Raw genomic sequence first — 18,517 nt, 5'->3', positions numbered from 1 at the left:
CCATTATGTAAAAATACGTTATTGATTTGTTCACTACATAAGTTGTAATCCACCTTGGTCTTGTACTGTTAACCATGTGAGTATTAATAGCTCCTCCTACCCCCGCGATTGCCATTGTCCCTCCTCCTCCCATCTGCATGCAGAATAGTGCAGGGATCATTATATTTACCCGCTTCCAGCACTGCAGATCTGTGAGCATCACAACGGCAGCACTCTCTGCTGACCTTTGTCCAGCTCCCGATCATGTGACTTGCATCGGTCATGTGATAGAGAGCCAGTGAATGGCAGCAGAGAGAGTGTCATGCATGGAGGAGACCTGCAGCACTGGAATAGGTAGTGAGTGCAACATTACCTGCTTCCAGTGTTACAGGTCTCCTCCATGCATCACTTAAGATAGGGCCAGAAGCTGGAGCTAGCGGAGTGCGGAGGGCCCGGCCATGATGAGGTAGCCATCCCCCCAGGGCCGGATTTCTGGCAAGGCCACATAGGCCATGGCCTGGGGCACCAGAAATTTAGGGGCGGCTCAGTGAGGGGCAGTAAAGCTGTTCTGTGCAGCCATCCCCATCTACAAGGACAGCTTTAACCCTTCGTACTCTGTGTCCTGTACTTGTGTCGTCCCTGCAAGACCTGTAAGCTCTATCCCTGCAGGTACATATCAGCCTAATTCTCATGGTGACACAGTGGGTCCATCATTAACAAAATGGCAAACATAACATAAAGTTCTTAAGGAAAACACAACTTATAATCTATACGCATATTACTAAAATACTTATTGTCTGTGACATCCAATGATGGAAAGTAAGTAAAATGCTCATTGGGGCACACAGAGATAACAACCATACAGACAGTATAGTTGGCCTTGGGCGGTAAAAAGTACAAATCCGGCCCTGCGTCCCCCCCGGGTAGTGCTAGGTAGCAGGGTTAGTGGGTAGTCGCCCCAGGTCTCGTGGGGCAGTGCAGGGGTTAACTGGAGCAGGGGGCGGGTAGTTCAGCGCTGGGAGGCGTAGGCGAACTTTCCCAGGTTAGGCGGCGGATGCAGGGGGGCGGGCACTTCCGGCTTGGAGCAGCGTGATGGAAGAAGCTCCCACCCTCCTTCCCTTTCTGTTTTGTGTGGTATGTCTTTGTTTGTCATTGCAGCCGGAGGGGTAAAAAGGGGCTCCGGAGGTCAGTTTCTTGGGAAACGAGATTTGTCGCGGGACAAATCTGGCGGTTTTAACGGAGTTAAGAGAGACGACAAAGGGGCATGCAGCTGTCCCCGAGCCGAGTTCCGCGACTGGGGTCCGGTACAAGGCTGCATGTCACACGGGTGTTATGACAGACAGAATTTCGGTGCCTCCGGACCCCTTACCCCAGCTCTTTGTGAATGCTGTTTTGGTTATGATGGTTATTTGTTTGTTTTGGAACATTGTTAATTGGCTGAATAAAGAAGGGGGCTGCTATGGCCTTAAATTAATCCAATGCCAAGTAGTCCGTGTCCATTATTTAATAGGTTAAGAGGGGATGGAGAATGGGGGGTGGTGGTGGTTGGCGGTTTAGGGGAGGTAGGCTTACCATTATCATGTGAGTCACATAACCGGGAGCTTGGCTAAGGGCAGCAGAGAGTGCTGCTGTCATGATGCACAAAGATCCATGGTGCTGGCAGCAGGTAAATATAACGCCCTTGCACTACTCTGCAAGGTGCAAGGGGGTGGCGGGGATGTTTACTGGCTGCCTACCTGGTGTTGTGGGGGGGTTGCAATGCAATCAGCATAGGGGGACCCATGCAATCTTTTTTTGCAGGATGGCCCCATATATAGTAGTTACGCCCCTGCTGTTAACTGTAGCTTTATTGTTTATATCCTACTGTTATACCTTGTATTCTGTTATACACTGCCACGGAAGATACTTGCACTATATAAATCAATAATAATAATGTGAGCCCATTTGGAAATACTCCAAAGGTAGACAGTTATCTGATTTGACAGCTTTATAATACAGGATTATGTTTGGGGCATCCAATCTTCTCTGCTCCCTGGAGGATAGAACAACTGTGCAATACTCTGGGCTTCCAAGTGTTCCATATGAATTCAAAGTCATTGGGATTAAAAAATTTTTTAAAGCCAGATACTTACCTAAGGAGAGTAAAGCCTTCCCTCTCCTCTCCCGGTGCAGCACTAACTTTCCTGTTTGAATATCCCGCCACGGGGGACTTTGAAAGTCTTCGGGAGCCTAAGTGCTCCTGAAGACAGGCAGTACCATACTGCGCATGTGCAAGTGCACAAGAGAGGGCGTTCACGTCTGCGCAGTATGGAGCAGCCCGTCTTCAGGAGCACTCGGGCTCTTGAAGACTTCTGAAGCCTCCCTTCAGTGGCGGACACAGCAGTATTTGACTAAATTGGTCGAATGCTACTACGGGGAAGCCAGCGCTGGAGCGGAGACTGGGAAAGGAGCGGGAAGGCAATAAAGGACCCAGAGCCTTCCCTCTCCTTAGGTAAGTATCTGACTTTTTTATACCAGGTTCCCAATGACTTTAAAGGATAATGGTGAAAAATTAGCTGTGTAGAGAGTATCGTAAGAGGCTAGTTATGTTTATGCCTAAGTACTTGATAGGGTGGGTGTTCCATTGTTTGTGGTAGGATTGGTGTAGCAAAAAGAGTAGTGGGGGAAGAGTATTCCAGTTGAGAGAGCTTCAGTTTTCTCCCTGTTAAATTTAAAACCGGATAACATTTTATTTATTGCAGTAACTTAGGAAGTTGGGTAGAGAGGTTTGGGGTTGAGTCCATAGTGGGCACATCGTCAACAAGGATAATTTGTATTCATTAGCCCCTGTTAGACCCCTTTATGGCTACCGATAGATGGTCTATGCTTAAGGTGAAAAGAAAGGGTGAGAGGGAGCAACTCTGCTGGTTTCCATTTGTTATGGGGAACAAAAAAGGTGAGGCAAAAGGTAATTTAACAGAAGAGGGGCAGAATAGAGGGCTTTCATGTTTTTAACCTCCCTAGCGGTATGATTACTACTGAAATTTAGGGTCCAAAAGCGGTGCAATTATTTCTCAAGATTTTAGACCATAAAGGCAGGATACAAATCATACCACGAGATAGATCTGCAGCAGCCCTGCATGTACAGTAACTCACCTTCCCCTGAATCCAGTGCTGCAATTCTCCCTCCGTCCACTAGGTGGTGTTCTACCCCTATAGTGAGACCACCGCCTCAAATGGCAATCTCAACAGAGGGATCAAGAGCCCTAGTGTGGCCACCTTTAAAGCTTATGAAAACCCCAAAATATCAGACCATTAGAATATTATGAAAATGTTCCAATATTCTAGGCTCAGAGTGTCAGACTCTAATCAGCTAATTCATTCAAAACACCTGCAAAGGGTTTCTATTTCATATTTCATACATTAGTTTCACCTTTTAATATGAATTACTGAAATAAATGGACTTTTGCACAATATTTTAACTTAATACTAAATAATAAGCATAATAATACATGAAACATGTACTGTATACAGAAGCTGGAATGTAAGTTGACCCAGTGGGATTTGGCTCTCTGTACAGTGCAGCTCCTGGCAGGAGGCCGAGGTAACTTCCTTGTCAGTGCACAATATAAGATTGTGTAACACAAATCTATGCTGTTTGCTTTTCCTTATCTTAACGGGCCGCAACCCCTCAGCTCATCCATCAGCACACGTCACAGTCCTACAGCCGAACACAATTTCTACTGTTTTCTACTTATGCCCAACTGCACAGAGAAGGAGAAGGACGCATGTTGGCTGTCAGCTCAATCCAGAGGCTGCTTTTCTGGCTGCAGCAGGTGAGCCCTTTGTAGAACTGGGCCGTATAGTCTGTGCTTTAGAGAATTTGTATTGAGAGACTAGCTGAGCTATGCTTATGCAGGGCACCTATAGGTAGGTGTTGCTGGGTGGTCTCTGCATATGAGGGCCTCTATAAAGGGTAGATTCTGCTTATGGGGGCCTCTGTACAGGTTGATGAGTGAGTTGTGTTACCATCTTGTAGTGTCTATTTGGTAGTTATACTACTCGGGGTAACAGGGCCGGACTGAGGCAGAGGCGAGAGAGGCTCCAGCCTCAGGGCGCAGTGTAGGAGGGGGTGCACAACTCACTCAGCTAACATTCCCCTATTGTGTTTAAAGCAGAGATAAATAAGAAAAGAGGATACATGGCAGTGACTGCAAGCCAGATAACTAGAGATTAAGGTGTTGGGGGACCTTGGGACGCCTCTTATGCTGGGCATACATGGAGCGATCTGGCGGCTCGAATAGCTACCGGATCGACTCCCGCCAAGACCCCGCATGTCCTCGCTCGCCCCCGCGGCTGTCCGGATCGATTCTGGGGTGGGAGGGATGTAGGAGCGCACTTTGGTGACTCAGCCTTGGGTGCTGGAGGACCTTGTCCCAGCTCTGCAGTGTAAACTGGTAGGGTCAGTCAATAGGGAAGTATGTTGAAATATTATCGGGTTGTACTACCAATCAATACAGGTGTTCATGGTGTTGTCGTGGTCAGCAATAGGGGCTGCTGTGGCATGTAGTGCCACCATAGAGGGTATATGAGGACTGTCTGGGACTTGTATTGCACTTACAGGGAATACTTTTTTCCCCTGAGGGGCCTCTCTGGTGTCCTAGTGGTGCCCCATCCCTGTTGCCATGCCCCTTCCCCCCCATCCCACCTGCATCCCCATGTGGCCTCTTTTTTTCTCCCTAACAGATTTTTATATCATATCATATCTATGGGTCAGCCTGCAGCCCACAAAACTACACTGCCAGAATGCCTTGTAGGCTGCAGCAGAAAGCTCTGTCCTCCCTCTCACCCTCCTCCTTTTCCAGTGAGCAGCCAGCAGTAGGGAGAGGTGCAGCTGTGCCAGAGCAGCCATTTGAAATGGCGGGCTGGCCGGGGCTCCTGCCTGTGTTGTGTCTACACAGCTGCTGATGCTGAGCTTGTTCAAGTAGGATGTGTAGTGAAGTAGTAGGGCTGTGCGGAAGAAGAGAAGGTCCAGGACAGATTGCATCTGTGCAGAGAAGGGGGAGTCCCGAGGGGTTGAGAAAAACTAGGACACCACACTTCTGTATGCTAAGAAGAAGCTGTCTTGCTGCAGGGTGGCAACTGCTGCAGTCTATTGTGATAGTGACACAGAGGTTAGGTGCCCACACATTTAGCAATGTATGGGCAGATTCAACCAAGTGACAGATCTCTCTCTGATCGAATCTCATCAGAGAGAGCTGCCGATACACCACAGACTAATTCCTGATCGATTTCAGCATGAAGACTTTCAGAAATTGGCCCCTGGCTGCGGTCTCGCCAGATGTTAGATGTCCTTCCACCCCTCACCCCCCCGTTGTCCATGCAAGTAAATACTTTACCTGTCCACTTCCCCTGAATGTCCATTGTACTTCAGCATTTGTGCTCCACCTGGCAGCCGGAGTTATATAAATATGGCGTGCATGTGTTATGTCACACATGCGCGCCACATGCTATATGCCGGTAGTCATGTATGACATGCAGTGTTCTCCCCAGGCTCTTTTAACCAGATGCCCCACCTGGCAAATTTTGATGAACACCCAGCTGTTACTGTAAGCAGAGTTGCACCAGCCCTGCATTCCCCCATCGCGCCCCACCCGGCTACTTTTTCTTGCCATTCGGCTGGAAAAAGTTTCTAGGGAGAACACTGACATGAAACAATGCTTTTTCTTAGTCGTTGATTAGGCGTATATGCAGACAATAGGCAATAGACAATAGACAAAAGGCGCTACTAGTCTTAAGTAGAAAATTACAGTACTTTTATGGCACCTTATCACTACTCAGCTTCTGTTATCTGAAGCGCCAAAGTTCTTAAGCCACTTGCAATTCCCAGAATCCCAGTATTCGCTGAATACTTACAGCACTTAAGAGCTTAGTACACTTACAGTTCTTGGCGTATTGTTAGGCAAATACCGTTTTCTAGGGCTTTGGCCGGCAGCCCTCACTCCCCCAGCTGAGACCTACTCGTGGTATTAGGCCTAATCTGCTCAGATCCGCCGCTTCCTGCAGACCCCACGCTGCGTATCAGCCAGCCTTCGTGTGGAGCGCAGCTTCCGGATCAGCTGCTCAGTCAGCAGTGACGTCACTTGTCCCTGTGGTTCTTTCTGCGTTGATCTGAGGGGCGCCCCCATGTTAGAAGTTGTTTCCCACCAACAAATTTATCAACTGCAGTCTCACCTCATCTACAGAAGCAGGGGTAATGCATAGCAGTGCGTGGAACACAGAAAGAACCACAGGGACGCCTGTGGCAAGTGACGTCACTGCTGACTGAGCAGCTGATCTGGAAGCTGCGCTCCACACGAAGGCTGGCTGATATTCAGCGTAGGGTCTGCGGGAAGCGGCGGATCTGAGCAGGTTTGGCCCAATACCACAAGTAGGTCTCAGCTGGGGGAGTGAGGGCTGCCGGCCGGAGCCCTAGAAAACGGTATTTGCCTAACAATACGCCAAGAACTGTAAGTGTACTAAGCTCTTAAGTGCTGTAAGTATTCAGCGATACGCTGGGAATTGCAAGTGGCTTAAGAACTTTGGCGCTTCAGATAACAGAAGCTGAGTAGTGATAAGGTGCCATAAGAGTACTGTAATTTTCTATTCTATCCTTGTATGTATGGTGGTGCATATGAGTGTGGTAGGAACAGTTTGGATATTAGAACTAGTGTGCAATAGTAAGTGTAGTGTTTTGGAATTTTATGCTATTAAAAGTTCACTTAATTATTACATATCTGCAAACAAGGTGGTGTGGAGTACAATTACACACTAAATGTCATCATCTTTAAGGCTGGTTTCACAGTGGGACGTTACAGGCGCACGTTAGAGCAGCCTGTAACGCACCCCACCGCACAGCAATGAAAAATCAATGGGCTGTTCACAGTTGCGTTGCGTTACTTAGTAACGCTGCGCCATAAGACAACACACTGCATGCAGTACTTTATAAGCGGCAGAGCCACGTTAGACTGCTTGCAGATGCTCAGTAATGTTGGGGAGGAGCGCGGGGGGGGGGGGGGGGGGAGCAGGCACATGGCTAATTAATATTCACTGCACTTTGTGGCGTGTGCAGTGTTTACTTCCTGGAGCGACCGCTCTGTGCGGCGATTGGCCGGGCGGGACCACGTGATGCCGTATGCGTCCAAGAGTACGCATCACGGACACCAGAGTGAGCTGCACAACGAGGCTCACTCTGACGTCCACATCAGAGAGCACCAGGCGTTGCGTTAGGGGCACGTTATACAACCATAACGTCCCCTAAAACGCAACGTCCTACTGTGAAACCAGCCTTAAGGTGGATATATGTGGTTTTCTAACGGTTTTAATACAGTTTTAATAAACAAGTTTGATAGCATGAACTAATCCAGCACCACTCTTTTTTGTATATTGGATGTTATTTTTATGTGAAGGGGATTAAGGGGATATCCCTACTCCTGAGAGACGGGCAGCAGGATAGAGTGGAATTAGTTTGTGCATTTGATTGATTAGAGCAGTGCCCTTAAAACCTTTATTTTTATTTTTTTTATTTTTTTTTAGACACTTGGGGGCAGTCATGGGTCTGCGGTGCCTAGAGCAGCACAAACCATAAATACTGTACAGTCCTGCCCTCCAGGTTACAAATCCCCATCTAAATGTTTATGGTTTGTGTCCTGCCTTGCCATTGGCAATTGGCCATTTGCCTCCCAAAGTACAATGAACGTCTAAACTTTTACTGGGTATTGGTTCCTGCATAAAATTTCATTGGTTGAACCAGTTCTGTGCTGTTGATTAAAGATGGAGACTAACCATCCGACTCTTACCTTCCTGACATACACACTCCTGGTACTATTACTGCGTATCAGAAATATGGAGTCCTGATAATGTCTTTGTGCATGGCAGTGTTTATCATAGTGTGTTTGCTCATTAAAAGCTGTCCTAAAAATGCTTTGCCACTGGCAATATATCTGGTATTTGAGTCAGTGCCGCAAAACTTTTTCCAGTGTCTGGTACTTCAATTATGTTTACTCTCTCAAATGGCAAACTGCATTTACCAAAAGAGTTGTTTTTATCAGGAAAGGTACCTTTTTAATTTTTGTTAGTGCACACTCGCCTAGCTTCACAGTTGTTCTATGTCCCACTTCCTGCCTGAGTGATTTCTTTGGAAATAACCATAATTATGAATATAATGTAGAATGTGCACATTCCTTTTTTCCAGACAGTTCTAAAAAGTTTACTATTATGATGTTGAGGTAGATGAACCGATGCAACTGCCTTTTCTAGGCACCAAGCCAACTTCAGCATAGCCTGTGGTCACTGAATGTAACACTTTTTTATGTAAATGATCATGGGTAATCTACTGTCAGGGAAGTGCAAACACCAATCTGGAAGGCTGGTGGACTGTTTGTGAGATCATCTATAGAGGGAACAGAGGAGGCTGGTGGGCTTTCCATATTAAAAATATTTACAGAGGAGGTTGTTGGTGTCTGCTTATGAAATCTTTAGAGAAACGGGTGGCTTTGCTTGTATGAAGGTTGCAATACAGGGTGCTGGGTGGCCTCAGCTTAAGAGGGCAATCTACTGAGGTGGCCATATGGACTCCGCGTCTTAAAACCTGAGGTGAACTTTTGATTTAAAAAAAAACTTACCTAGGAGGAGGGAAGACTCTGGATCCTGTAGAGACTTACCACGCCCAGGTGTGCAGGGGGGACGCGAGACCCCCAGAACATATTATCTCAGCTAGTAAGGGATCTGTATACTAAGTTTCGTTCAAATCGGTTAAGACGTTTTCGAGTGACCGCGGCACATTCATACACACATACACACATACATCCAATCAGTGGTGCTCAGCAGAGCTCGAATATTCGAGTAGCTCGAATATTCGAGCTCTTTTTCAGCTATTCGAGCTCGGTATTCGAGCTCCGAATAGCTGCAGCTATTCGAATGGGCTATTCGAGTAAACGCGAATAGCCCATTCACTATTCGAGCTATTCGAGCAAACGGCGCTATTCGAGCTCGAATACCGAGCTCGAATAGCGTCATAGCCCAGATTGATGTCCTTAGAGCCAATCAGAGGGCTCCCAGGCCCTCTGACGGCAGCCAATCACAGAGGGGGACCCTGGCCAGCCCCTACCCTATAAATAGCGGCCGCCATGTTCCGTTTCTCCGTCCTTGCCTGAGACTTGCATAGAGAGAGAGTTGCTCCTTTGTGCTTTGGCTTAGCAAGAGCTCTATTGTGGTCATTTACCTAGCGTTTTTGCTCACATACACCTCCTATACACACCTATATTGTTGTTAGTTAGACATTGTATTTTAGTTAGTAGCTTTTGTGTTACATAGAGACAGGCCAGCTGCTGCAGGCAAGCTTACAGCTTTAGGCCTCAGGGCCTGCCTGTGTGGGCAGCTGTCCTCCTGTCCTCTGTTAGTTTATTTCTCATTAGTATTAGACAGTATTAGACAGTATTAGACAGTATTAGATAGTATTAGACAGTATTTCTGCTGTCCTTTACTAGTACTTAGTGATCGTATTTTGTATTGTAGTTATATACTGTAACTGTACTAGGACACTCACTGTCACTGTTCATAGGCTAGCTCCTGCGTGTGCTTGCACTCACTGTCTGTGTACACACACTCTATTTCCTTCTGAATAGTTATATACTGTAACTGTACTAGGACACTCACTGACTGTCACTGTTCATAGGCTACTAGCTCCTGCGTGTGTGTGTGCACTCACTGTCTGTGCACTGTACACACACTCTATTTCCTTCTGAATAGTTATATACTGTAACTGTACTAGGACACTCACTGTCACTGTTCATAGGCTACTAGCTCCTGCGTGTGCTTGCACTCACTGTCTGTGTACACACACTCTATTTCCTTCTGAATAGTTATATACTGTAACTGTACTAGGACACTCACTGACTGTCACTGTTCATAGGCTAGCTCCTGCGTGTGCGTGCACTCACTGTCTGTGTACACACACTCTATTTCCTTCTGAATAGTTATATACTGTAACTGTACTAGGACACTCACTGTCACTGTTCATAGGCTACTAGCTCCTGCGTGTGTGTGTGCACTCACTGTCTGTGTACTGTACACACACTCTATTTCCTTCTGAATAGTTATATACTGTAACTGTACTAGGACACTCACTGACTGTCACTGTTCATAGGCTACTAGCTCCTGCGTGTGCGTGCACTCACTCACTGTCTGTGTACTGTACACACACTCTATTTCCTTCTGAATAGTTATATACTGTAACTGTACTAGGACACTCACTGACTGTCACTGTTCATAGGCTACTAGCTCCTGCGTGTGCGTGCACTCACTCACTGTCTGTGTACTGTACACACACTCTATTTCCTTCTGAATAGTTATATACTGTAACTGTACTAGGACACTCACTGTCACTGTTCATAGGCTACTAGCTCCTGCGTGTGTGTGTGCACTCACTGTCTGTGTACTGTACACACACTCTATTTCCTTCTGATTACTGATTGATTATTGTAAATTCTACTTCCTGACAGTTACTACTTACTTACTGTAGTAGGGACACTCACTCAGTCACTGTTCATAGGCTAGCTCCTGCACGTGTGTGCGCGTGCGTGCACTCACTGTCTGTAGTGTACACACACTCTATTTCCTTGTGATTACTACTGATTATTGTAACTTCTAGTTGTACTTCCTGACTGTTACTACTTACTTACTGTACTAGGGACACTCACTCAGTCTCTGTTCATAGGCCAGCTCCTGCGCGTGTTTGCGCGTGCGTGCACTCACTGTCTGTAGTGTACACACACTCTATTTCCTTGTGATTACTACTGATTATTGTAACTGCTAATTGTACTTCCTGACTGTTACTACTTACTTACTGTACTAGGGACACTCACTCAGACTCTGTTCATAGGCCAGCTCCTGCGCGTGTTTGCGCGTGCGTGCACTCACTGTCTGTAGTGTACACACACTCTATTTCCTTGTGATTACTACTGATTATTGTAACTGCTAGTTGTACTTCCTGACTGTTACTACTTACTTACTGTACTAGGGACACTCACTCAGTCTCTGTTCATAGGCCAGCTCCTGCGCGTGTTTGCGCGTGCGTGCACTCACTGTCTGTAGTGTACACACACTCTATTTCCTTGTGATTACTACTGATTATTGTAACTGCTAGTTGTACTTCCTGACTGTTACTACTTACTTACTGTACTAGGGACACTCACTCAGTCTCTGTTCATAGGCCAGCTCCTGCGCGTGTTTGCGCGTGCGTGCACTCACTGTCTGTAGTGTACACACACTCTATTTCCTTGTGATTACTACTAATTATTGTAACTTCTAGTTGTACTTCCTGACTGTTACTACTTAATTACTGTACTAGGGACACTCACTCAGTCTCTGTTCATAGGCCAGCTCCTGCGCGTGTTTGCGTGTGCGTGCACTCACTGTCTGTAGTGTACACACACTCTATTTCCTTGTGATTATTGTAACTGCTAGTTGTACTTCCTGACTGTTACTACTTACTTACTGTACTAGGGAGTCGGGACACTCACTCAGTCACCTCACCCGCCCTTTTCAAAAACTTTTGTGTTTACGCCCAAAACATCGAAGATGTCTGGAAGTGGCAGCCAGCGCGGTTTGGGCAAGGGGAAGGGCAGCAAGGGAATCAGGAGGAGAGGGAGCAGCATTGTGGCAAGCCGCGGGCGCAGCCGCGCCACCATGCACAGTTCCGCAGCAGCAGCGTCAGTGGCTAACATTCCTCCCATAGCCACTGGCCGTGGACGCCTTGGGCGCCGCCCAGCAGGAGCATCTGCAACTCACGCTGCAGAGACACAGCAGCAGCAGCGTGTAGCACCTGCTCCGATTTTCCTCCAGCCGGGTCGGAAACGTCCCATTGAGGAAAAGGATGCAGACACTGTGGTGCAACTGATGACGGAGGATGAGCAGCCCGCCATCAGCTCTGCATCCGAGGCCTCCACCCTCACCACCACCACCACCACCCCTGTTCGCAGCAGCCGCCCAGCAGGGCCTGGGGAGGAGGCCAGTTCACCGTCAGTCGCCGACCTGTCACTCAGCAGTCTTTTTACCCCAGGCACCATCAGGGTATTGTCTGCTGTTGTTGGCGATTTTGAGGAGGAGATGCTGATGGGCACTTTGGGGGAGGAGGGATTGGACAGCAAGACTGTGGCGACAGTCAAGCAGCCCATCCATGCATCAGGAGAGGAGTTTGGGGGGTCATCATCCCAGCAGGACATGTTTCAGGAGGGGGAGGATGATGATGACACGGTGACAGACAGAGACTGGGTGCCACCACCTCCAGGGGATGTCGTCATCAGCAGCTCTGAGGAGGAGGAGGAGGATGCGCTTGTGGGCCTTGCAAGGAGGCGCATCATTGCAAGCATTGGCAGCAGTAGGCAGGTCCCACAGCCTGCTGGTGTCTCAGGCTCAGCAGCAGCAGCAGCAGCATCTGCCAGTACCACCACCAGCCGCACCCAAGCCCCCCCCCCCAACCACCACAGGGAGACAGGCAGCAGCGGTTCCATGCCGTAGGGGGTTGTTTTTGTCACCAATCTGGCGCTTTTTCACCATGCCCACAGTGTACAGCAAGTACGCCACTTGCAACCACTGTCAGCGGAAGTTGAGCAGAGGTGCAGACCCCTTAAAGTTCAGCACCAGCTCGCTCATCAACCACCTTGCTGCGAAACATTTCCACCAGCATGAGGAGTTCCAGAGGCTGAAGGCATCTGGTGCTGGCAGTGGCACCACACCCATCACTGCACAGCCTTCAGCAGCAGCAGCAGCAGCAACAGCAGCCACCCGCCCTCCTGCTCCTCCAGCAGCACCAGCAGGAGTGCGGAAACGCACTGCTCCTCCCCCCTCTGCAACTCCTGCCGCCGACACTGAGGCCTGTTCTGGCAGCCAGTCCTCAGTGGCCTCCTCTGCTGTGTCTGCTGATTCCCGTGCCAGCAAAAGGCCACGCCAGAGCCTTTTGAGCGAGTCCTTCCAGGGGGTGGTTAGGGCTCTGCCCCCCAGCAGCCGTCGCGTGCGGCAGCTGAAAGGCTTGCTGGCATGGGCCATGTGCTCCCAACTCCTGCCGTACACGCTCGTGCAGGAGGGGAGCGACATGCGTGCGCTGCTTGCTTGTGCAGCCCCAGACTGGCAGCTCCCCAGCAGACACTTTTTCGCCCGCAAGGCCATTCCTGCACTGCACCGCTTTGTGATGGCCAATGTGGAGCGAGGGCTGGAGCACGCGGTTGGTGAAAGGGTCCACGTCACCATGGACTCCTGGAGCAGCCGCTTCGGGACAGGCCGCTACCTGTCTTTCACTGTCCACTGGGTCAGCTTGGTGGAAGGGGGTGAGGATGGGAGAGCAGCAGTGGGCACAGCAGCAGCAACACAGTGGGTGGTGCCCCCCCCCGCAGGGTCAGGGGAACTGCAGCAGGTTCCTCCGATCCTCTGCCATCCTCCGGCACACCTGGCCAAACCCCCCGCCTCAGCAGCAGCGTGAAGGCCCGCCACTGCCAAGCGCTGCTGCAGTTGGTCAGCCTTGGGAAGACCAAGCTGACGGCAACCCATGTGTTGGCCAAACTCCAGGAGCAGGAGAGGATTTGGCTGACCCCCAGAGGCCTCAGAGTCGGAGAGGTGGTGGCCGACAATGGGGCCAATCTGGTTGCCGCAATAGACAGGGGAAACCTGACCCACATCCCTTGTCTTGCCCACGTGCTGAACCTGGTGGTGCAAAAGTTCTTGCGCACCTACCAGGGGATGGGCGAACTGCTGGAAACGGCAAGGAACGTTGTGCGTCACTTCCGGCGCTCGGCTGCAGCCTGTGCGAGCCTGGAAGACGTGCAAAAGGAGCTGGAGCTGCCACGCCATCGGCTGATCCTTGACGTTCCGACTCGCTGGAACTCCACCCTGGCGATGTTGGAGCGTCTGGTTGAACAGAAGCACGCTGTCAACCAGTACCTTGCCCTGGCCACTGTTTCCGCCGCTCAGAGAAGGGACAAGACCAGCAACATCCCGTCCATCGTCCCCGATGATGACTGGAGGCACATGCAGCAGGTGTGCTTAGTGCTGGCTCCCTTTCTGCAGGCCACTAACATGGTGAGCAGGGACCATGCTATGGTCTGCGAGTGGGTGCCCCTGGTTTGTCTGCTGAACAGGGCCCTCGATGCTTTGCTGGAACAGGGAGCGGCAGCCTTGGACCAGCAGGAGCGGCAAGCAGCTGCACAGTCCACCTCTGAGGGGGAGGAGGAGGAGGACTTGGTGGAGGTCCCTGACCTTGCTGCTGATGAGGGGGAGCAGCACAGTGCAGCTGAGTTGGTGCGGGGGTGGAGAGAGGATGAGGCTGACGAGGCAGAGGAGGAGGATGAGGACAGCACTGCCATCGATGTGCCAGCACACGTGGCCCGCCTCTTCCCAATGGCAGCGCACATGCTGGCGTGCCTGCGCAAGGACCCCAGGGTGATCCAGATGAAGCAGAGGGAGGACATCTGGATCAGCATGATGTTGGACCCACGCCTCAAGGGGAAGTTGAGCCAGTTCCTGCCGTCTGCAGGAGGAGACCCAGTGCAACAAATAAGGAGCTTGCAGCAGGCCCTTGTTGAGCGCTTGGAGGAAGCCTTCCCCCAGCCTTCCACCCCCACTGTCCAGCAGCCAGCACAGAGGCAGCAGCAGGTGCCTGCATCCAGCAGCAAGCGCCCCACAGACCTGCTGTCTCTCAGCCACGAGCTCTACAGGACTGTAGAGGCTCCGGCAGCAGTGACTAGAGAGGAGGTGCATGCAGCAGCATCCTCCTCTGGTCACAGCCAGCGCCTGACCCGCATGGTGGCTGACTACATGGGGTCCTACAGCGGGCTTGACAGCGATGCCCCTGTTGATCCCATGGAGTATTGGGTCAAGCGCCTGGAGATCTGGAGCGAGCTGGCGCAGTACGCCCTGGAAGTGCTGTCCTGCCCCCCTTCCAGCGTGCTGTCCGAGCGCTGCTTCAGTGCAGCTGGTGGCGTGGTCACCGAGAAACGCTCACGTCTGTCTCACAAGTCTGTGGACAGAATGACGTTTCTCAAGATGAACCAGGCGTGGGTAGAAGGCGAGTTCCTGGCCCCTGTTGTCGGCGAGAGGGGGACATGAACTGGCTAAGAACCATCGTTATTGTGCCTTACCACCCTTTACCACCTCCTGGCTCCTGCTCACTACGCCAGCCTGGTTCAGTTTGACTATTACGTCGCCTGCAGCCACACATTTTACACCTACAGTGGGCTGCTGTGTACTGCCCTTCTGCTGTCGGTCTGTGTTTCCCACTGCCAGGGAACACAGAATTACATTCTGCTGCCACTCTGCCACCAGCTATTACGTCAAACAATAGCTATATATCTGTCTAATTGGTTTTACAAACAAAACCAAAAAACCATTTAAAAAAAAAAAAAGGTTTAATTTTTCTGAGGTGCCCGGGTTGAAAACTGTGTTGTCCCAGTTGTGTATTGGACACGATGTGGGCTGCACGACCGCTGTCTGGGACCTCCTGTTGTGTTTATTTACAGCCCTGGTATCACCGCTAGGTACCAGGGCTATTATGTCACGCTGCCTGCCTGCTGCCACACTCACACTACTCCTCCATTCCTCCTGCTGCTGCTGTCTGTCTGTGTTTCCCACTGCCAGGGTACACAGAATTACCTTCTGCTGCCACACTGCCACCAGCTATTACGTCAAACAATAGCTGCAGTCCTCCATTCCTCCTGCTGCTGCTGCTGTCGGTCTGTGTTTCCCACTGCCAGGGTACACAGAATTACATTCTGCTGCCACACTGCCACCAGCTATTACGTCAAACAATAGCTGCTCACATTACTCCTCCATTCCTCCTGCTACTGCTGCTGTCGGTCTGTGTTTCCCACTGCCAGGGTACACAGAATTACATTCTGCTGCCACTCTGCCACCAGCTATTACGTCAAACAATAGCTATATATCTGTGTAATTGGTTGTACAAACAAAACCAAAAAACCATTAAAAAAAAAAAAAAAAGGTTTAATTTTTCTGAGGTGCCCGGGTTGAAAACTGTGTTGTCCCAGTTGTGTATTGGACACGATGTGGGCTGCACGACCGCTGTCTGGGACCTCCTGCCTGCTGTGTTTATTTACAGCCCTGGTATCACCGCTAGGTACCAGGGCTATTATGTCACGCTGCCTGCCTCATTGACTGCCTGCTGCCACACACTCATCCTCCTCCTCCTGCTGCTGAATTTACCTCCTGCTGTCTGTGTGTTTCCACTGCCAGGGAGCACATACAATGGCGCTTCCAACATGCGTGCGCCACCAGCTATTTGTTACGCTCAAAAATAGCTGCATTTCTTTAAAAAAAAAAATTGAAAAGAGAAATAAGTGAAGAAGAAGACGATATAGAAGAAGATGATGAAGATGAAGAAGAAGAAGAAGGAGAAGAAGAAGAAGATGAAGAAGAAGAAAATGAAGAAGAAGATGAAGAAGATGAAGAAGAAGAAGAAGAAGGAGAAGAAGAAGAAGATGAAGAGAAGAAGAAGATGAAGAAGAAGATGAAGAAGAAGATGAAGAAGAAGATGAAGAAGAAGATGAAGAAGAAGAAGATGATGATGAAGAAGATGATGATGAAGAAGATGAAGAAGAAGATGAAGAAGAAGAAGAAGACAATATAGAAGAAGAAGAAGAAGATATAGAAGAAGATATAGAAGAAGAAGATATAGAAGAAGATATAGAAGAAGAAGAAGAAGATATAGAAGATAAAGAAGAAGAAGTATATACAGTACTGAACAAAATTCTGGACACAACTTCTCTTTCCACCTTTTTTTTTTTAAAGGAACATCCCCACATAATCACTTGCTGTTGTTACTTGGAAAAAAAGATGTTTCTTGCATCATTCACCCTCAAAACAAGTGTTGGAAGCTATTTAAGGCCAATTCGAATAGTCAGCTCGAATAATGAGCTCGAATACCGACTCGAATAGTGAGCTCGAAGTCCGAGGTCGAATCGAATAGTAAAAATTATTCGACTCGAATATTCGACTGACCTCGAATAATTTACTATTCGAATTCGACCAAACTCGAATTTTAAAAAGGGGTATTTGAGCACCACTGCATCCAATTTTATATATATATGGATAATAATAATAATATGGTAGGCCATTAGACTATGACTAAGAAGGATTAGATTGTCAGCTCCTCTGAGGGCAGTCAGTGACATGTCTATGTACTCTGTAAAGTGCTGCAAAAGATGTCAGTGCTAAATAACTACATAACATGGTTGGACTATGACTATGGCAAAGATTAGATTTTGAGCGCTTCTGATGACAGTCAGTGACATATATTTCTACAGATAATGTTGTGTTAGTTTTTTCCTTTGTCTTCTGGAAGGTTCCAGCCATATCGAGAAGCTGAACAGTGTGACGCTGAGGTAAATGAACTTCTAGAACCGTCTCTTCTGGGAACTGAGCCAGCTCCAGTGTGGAGGGCGCGGTCACTAGATAACTGCTTTGTATGCAGAAATAAATATATGTTCTAGTGACATAAAGGGAAAAACAAACACCTACATGAATATGTAGCTTCCAGGCAGCCGTGTATGAATAGCATTATTTCTATTTTTGAACCCTTATTTTTCTTTTTTTCATAACTGCTTATGTTTTATTTTTGATGTATAAAACTGATTAGTCTGCACTGATAAATCTAAACACACTGAACTAAAAACGGGGTGTAGCAATAGGGGTTGCAGAGGTAGTGACCGCATCGGGGCCCTTGGGCCAGAGGGGCCCCGAAGGGCCCTCCCTCAACTACAGTATTAGCTCTCTATTGGTCCTGTGCTCATAATAATAACTTCAATATATACTTTGAATAGTGGTAATCCTTAACAAACTGTTCCCCATCCCCTTCTTGCACCTCTTACACTGTAGTTGCCCTTGGCAGGTTTTGGTGCGCCGTATCAATTGTTACGTATAGAGTGCTTGGGGGGGCCCCATTGTAAAACTTGCATCGGGGCCCACTGCTCCATAGCTACGCCACTGACTCAGAACTTCCTATCTGCTTTAAAAGATAAGCAACAGGATACTAACCTTTAAAGAAAAACATTTCTTTGTTAATAGAAGTCTAAGTAGTTCTCTATTTTGAGATTTCACTTAATGTTTATTTTAAAGAAGCTTGCCATCTGCTGGATAGGTTGAGTATTTTTGAGATATTCTAACCCCATGTTTCACATTTACAAAGTGAGATTGTGCATGTTGTTTCTGGTCTACAAAAGGAGGCTCTGCCAGTATAAGGGATAGCTGTGAGTTACTAGAATTCAGTCCTCTATATAATGATTTTTTATTTATTTTTTTACAGCAAGCATGCAGAGTTATGGGTCAAAAGACCTGTAACTCTGTTATGCTTTTGCCGCAGCGGACAATCAAGGATGAAAAGGATTCCTCCTATTCTTATATCCAGCTTACATACGGTAAGATCAGATATTACCTGCTATAATTATCTTTCTTGTAAAGCTAAGCATCTCCATTTTTTTATGTGAAACCTAAGCTAAAATGTTTATTGTGGCATTGG

The 18,517-nt window shown here is 48.4% G+C and overlaps 1 protein-coding gene across 1 annotated transcript in view; it reads left to right on the top strand.

Annotated features, from left to right (window-relative positions):
* The first annotated feature begins 3,728 nt into the window (after nt 1-3,728).
* The window catches only part of LOC137528095 (uncharacterized), a 71,408-nt gene continuing 56,619 nt past the window's right edge, over nt 3,729-18,517 (top strand). The window contains exons 1-2 of the mRNA XM_068249371.1: nt 3,729-3,794; nt 18,305-18,416. Coding sequence (XP_068105472.1) covers nt 3,747-3,794; nt 18,305-18,416 — 160 coding nt within the window. The 5' untranslated portion in view covers nt 3,729-3,746. The remainder of the gene's footprint in view (nt 3,795-18,304; nt 18,417-18,517) is intronic.

This window comes from Hyperolius riggenbachi, chromosome 8 (assembly GCF_040937935.1).
Source record: "Hyperolius riggenbachi isolate aHypRig1 chromosome 8, aHypRig1.pri, whole genome shotgun sequence".
Lineage (NCBI taxonomy): Eukaryota > Metazoa > Chordata > Amphibia > Anura > Hyperoliidae > Hyperolius > Hyperolius riggenbachi.
Note: the sequence above shows the minus strand (reverse complement) of the source record. Positions and strands in the feature narration are given on the sequence as shown.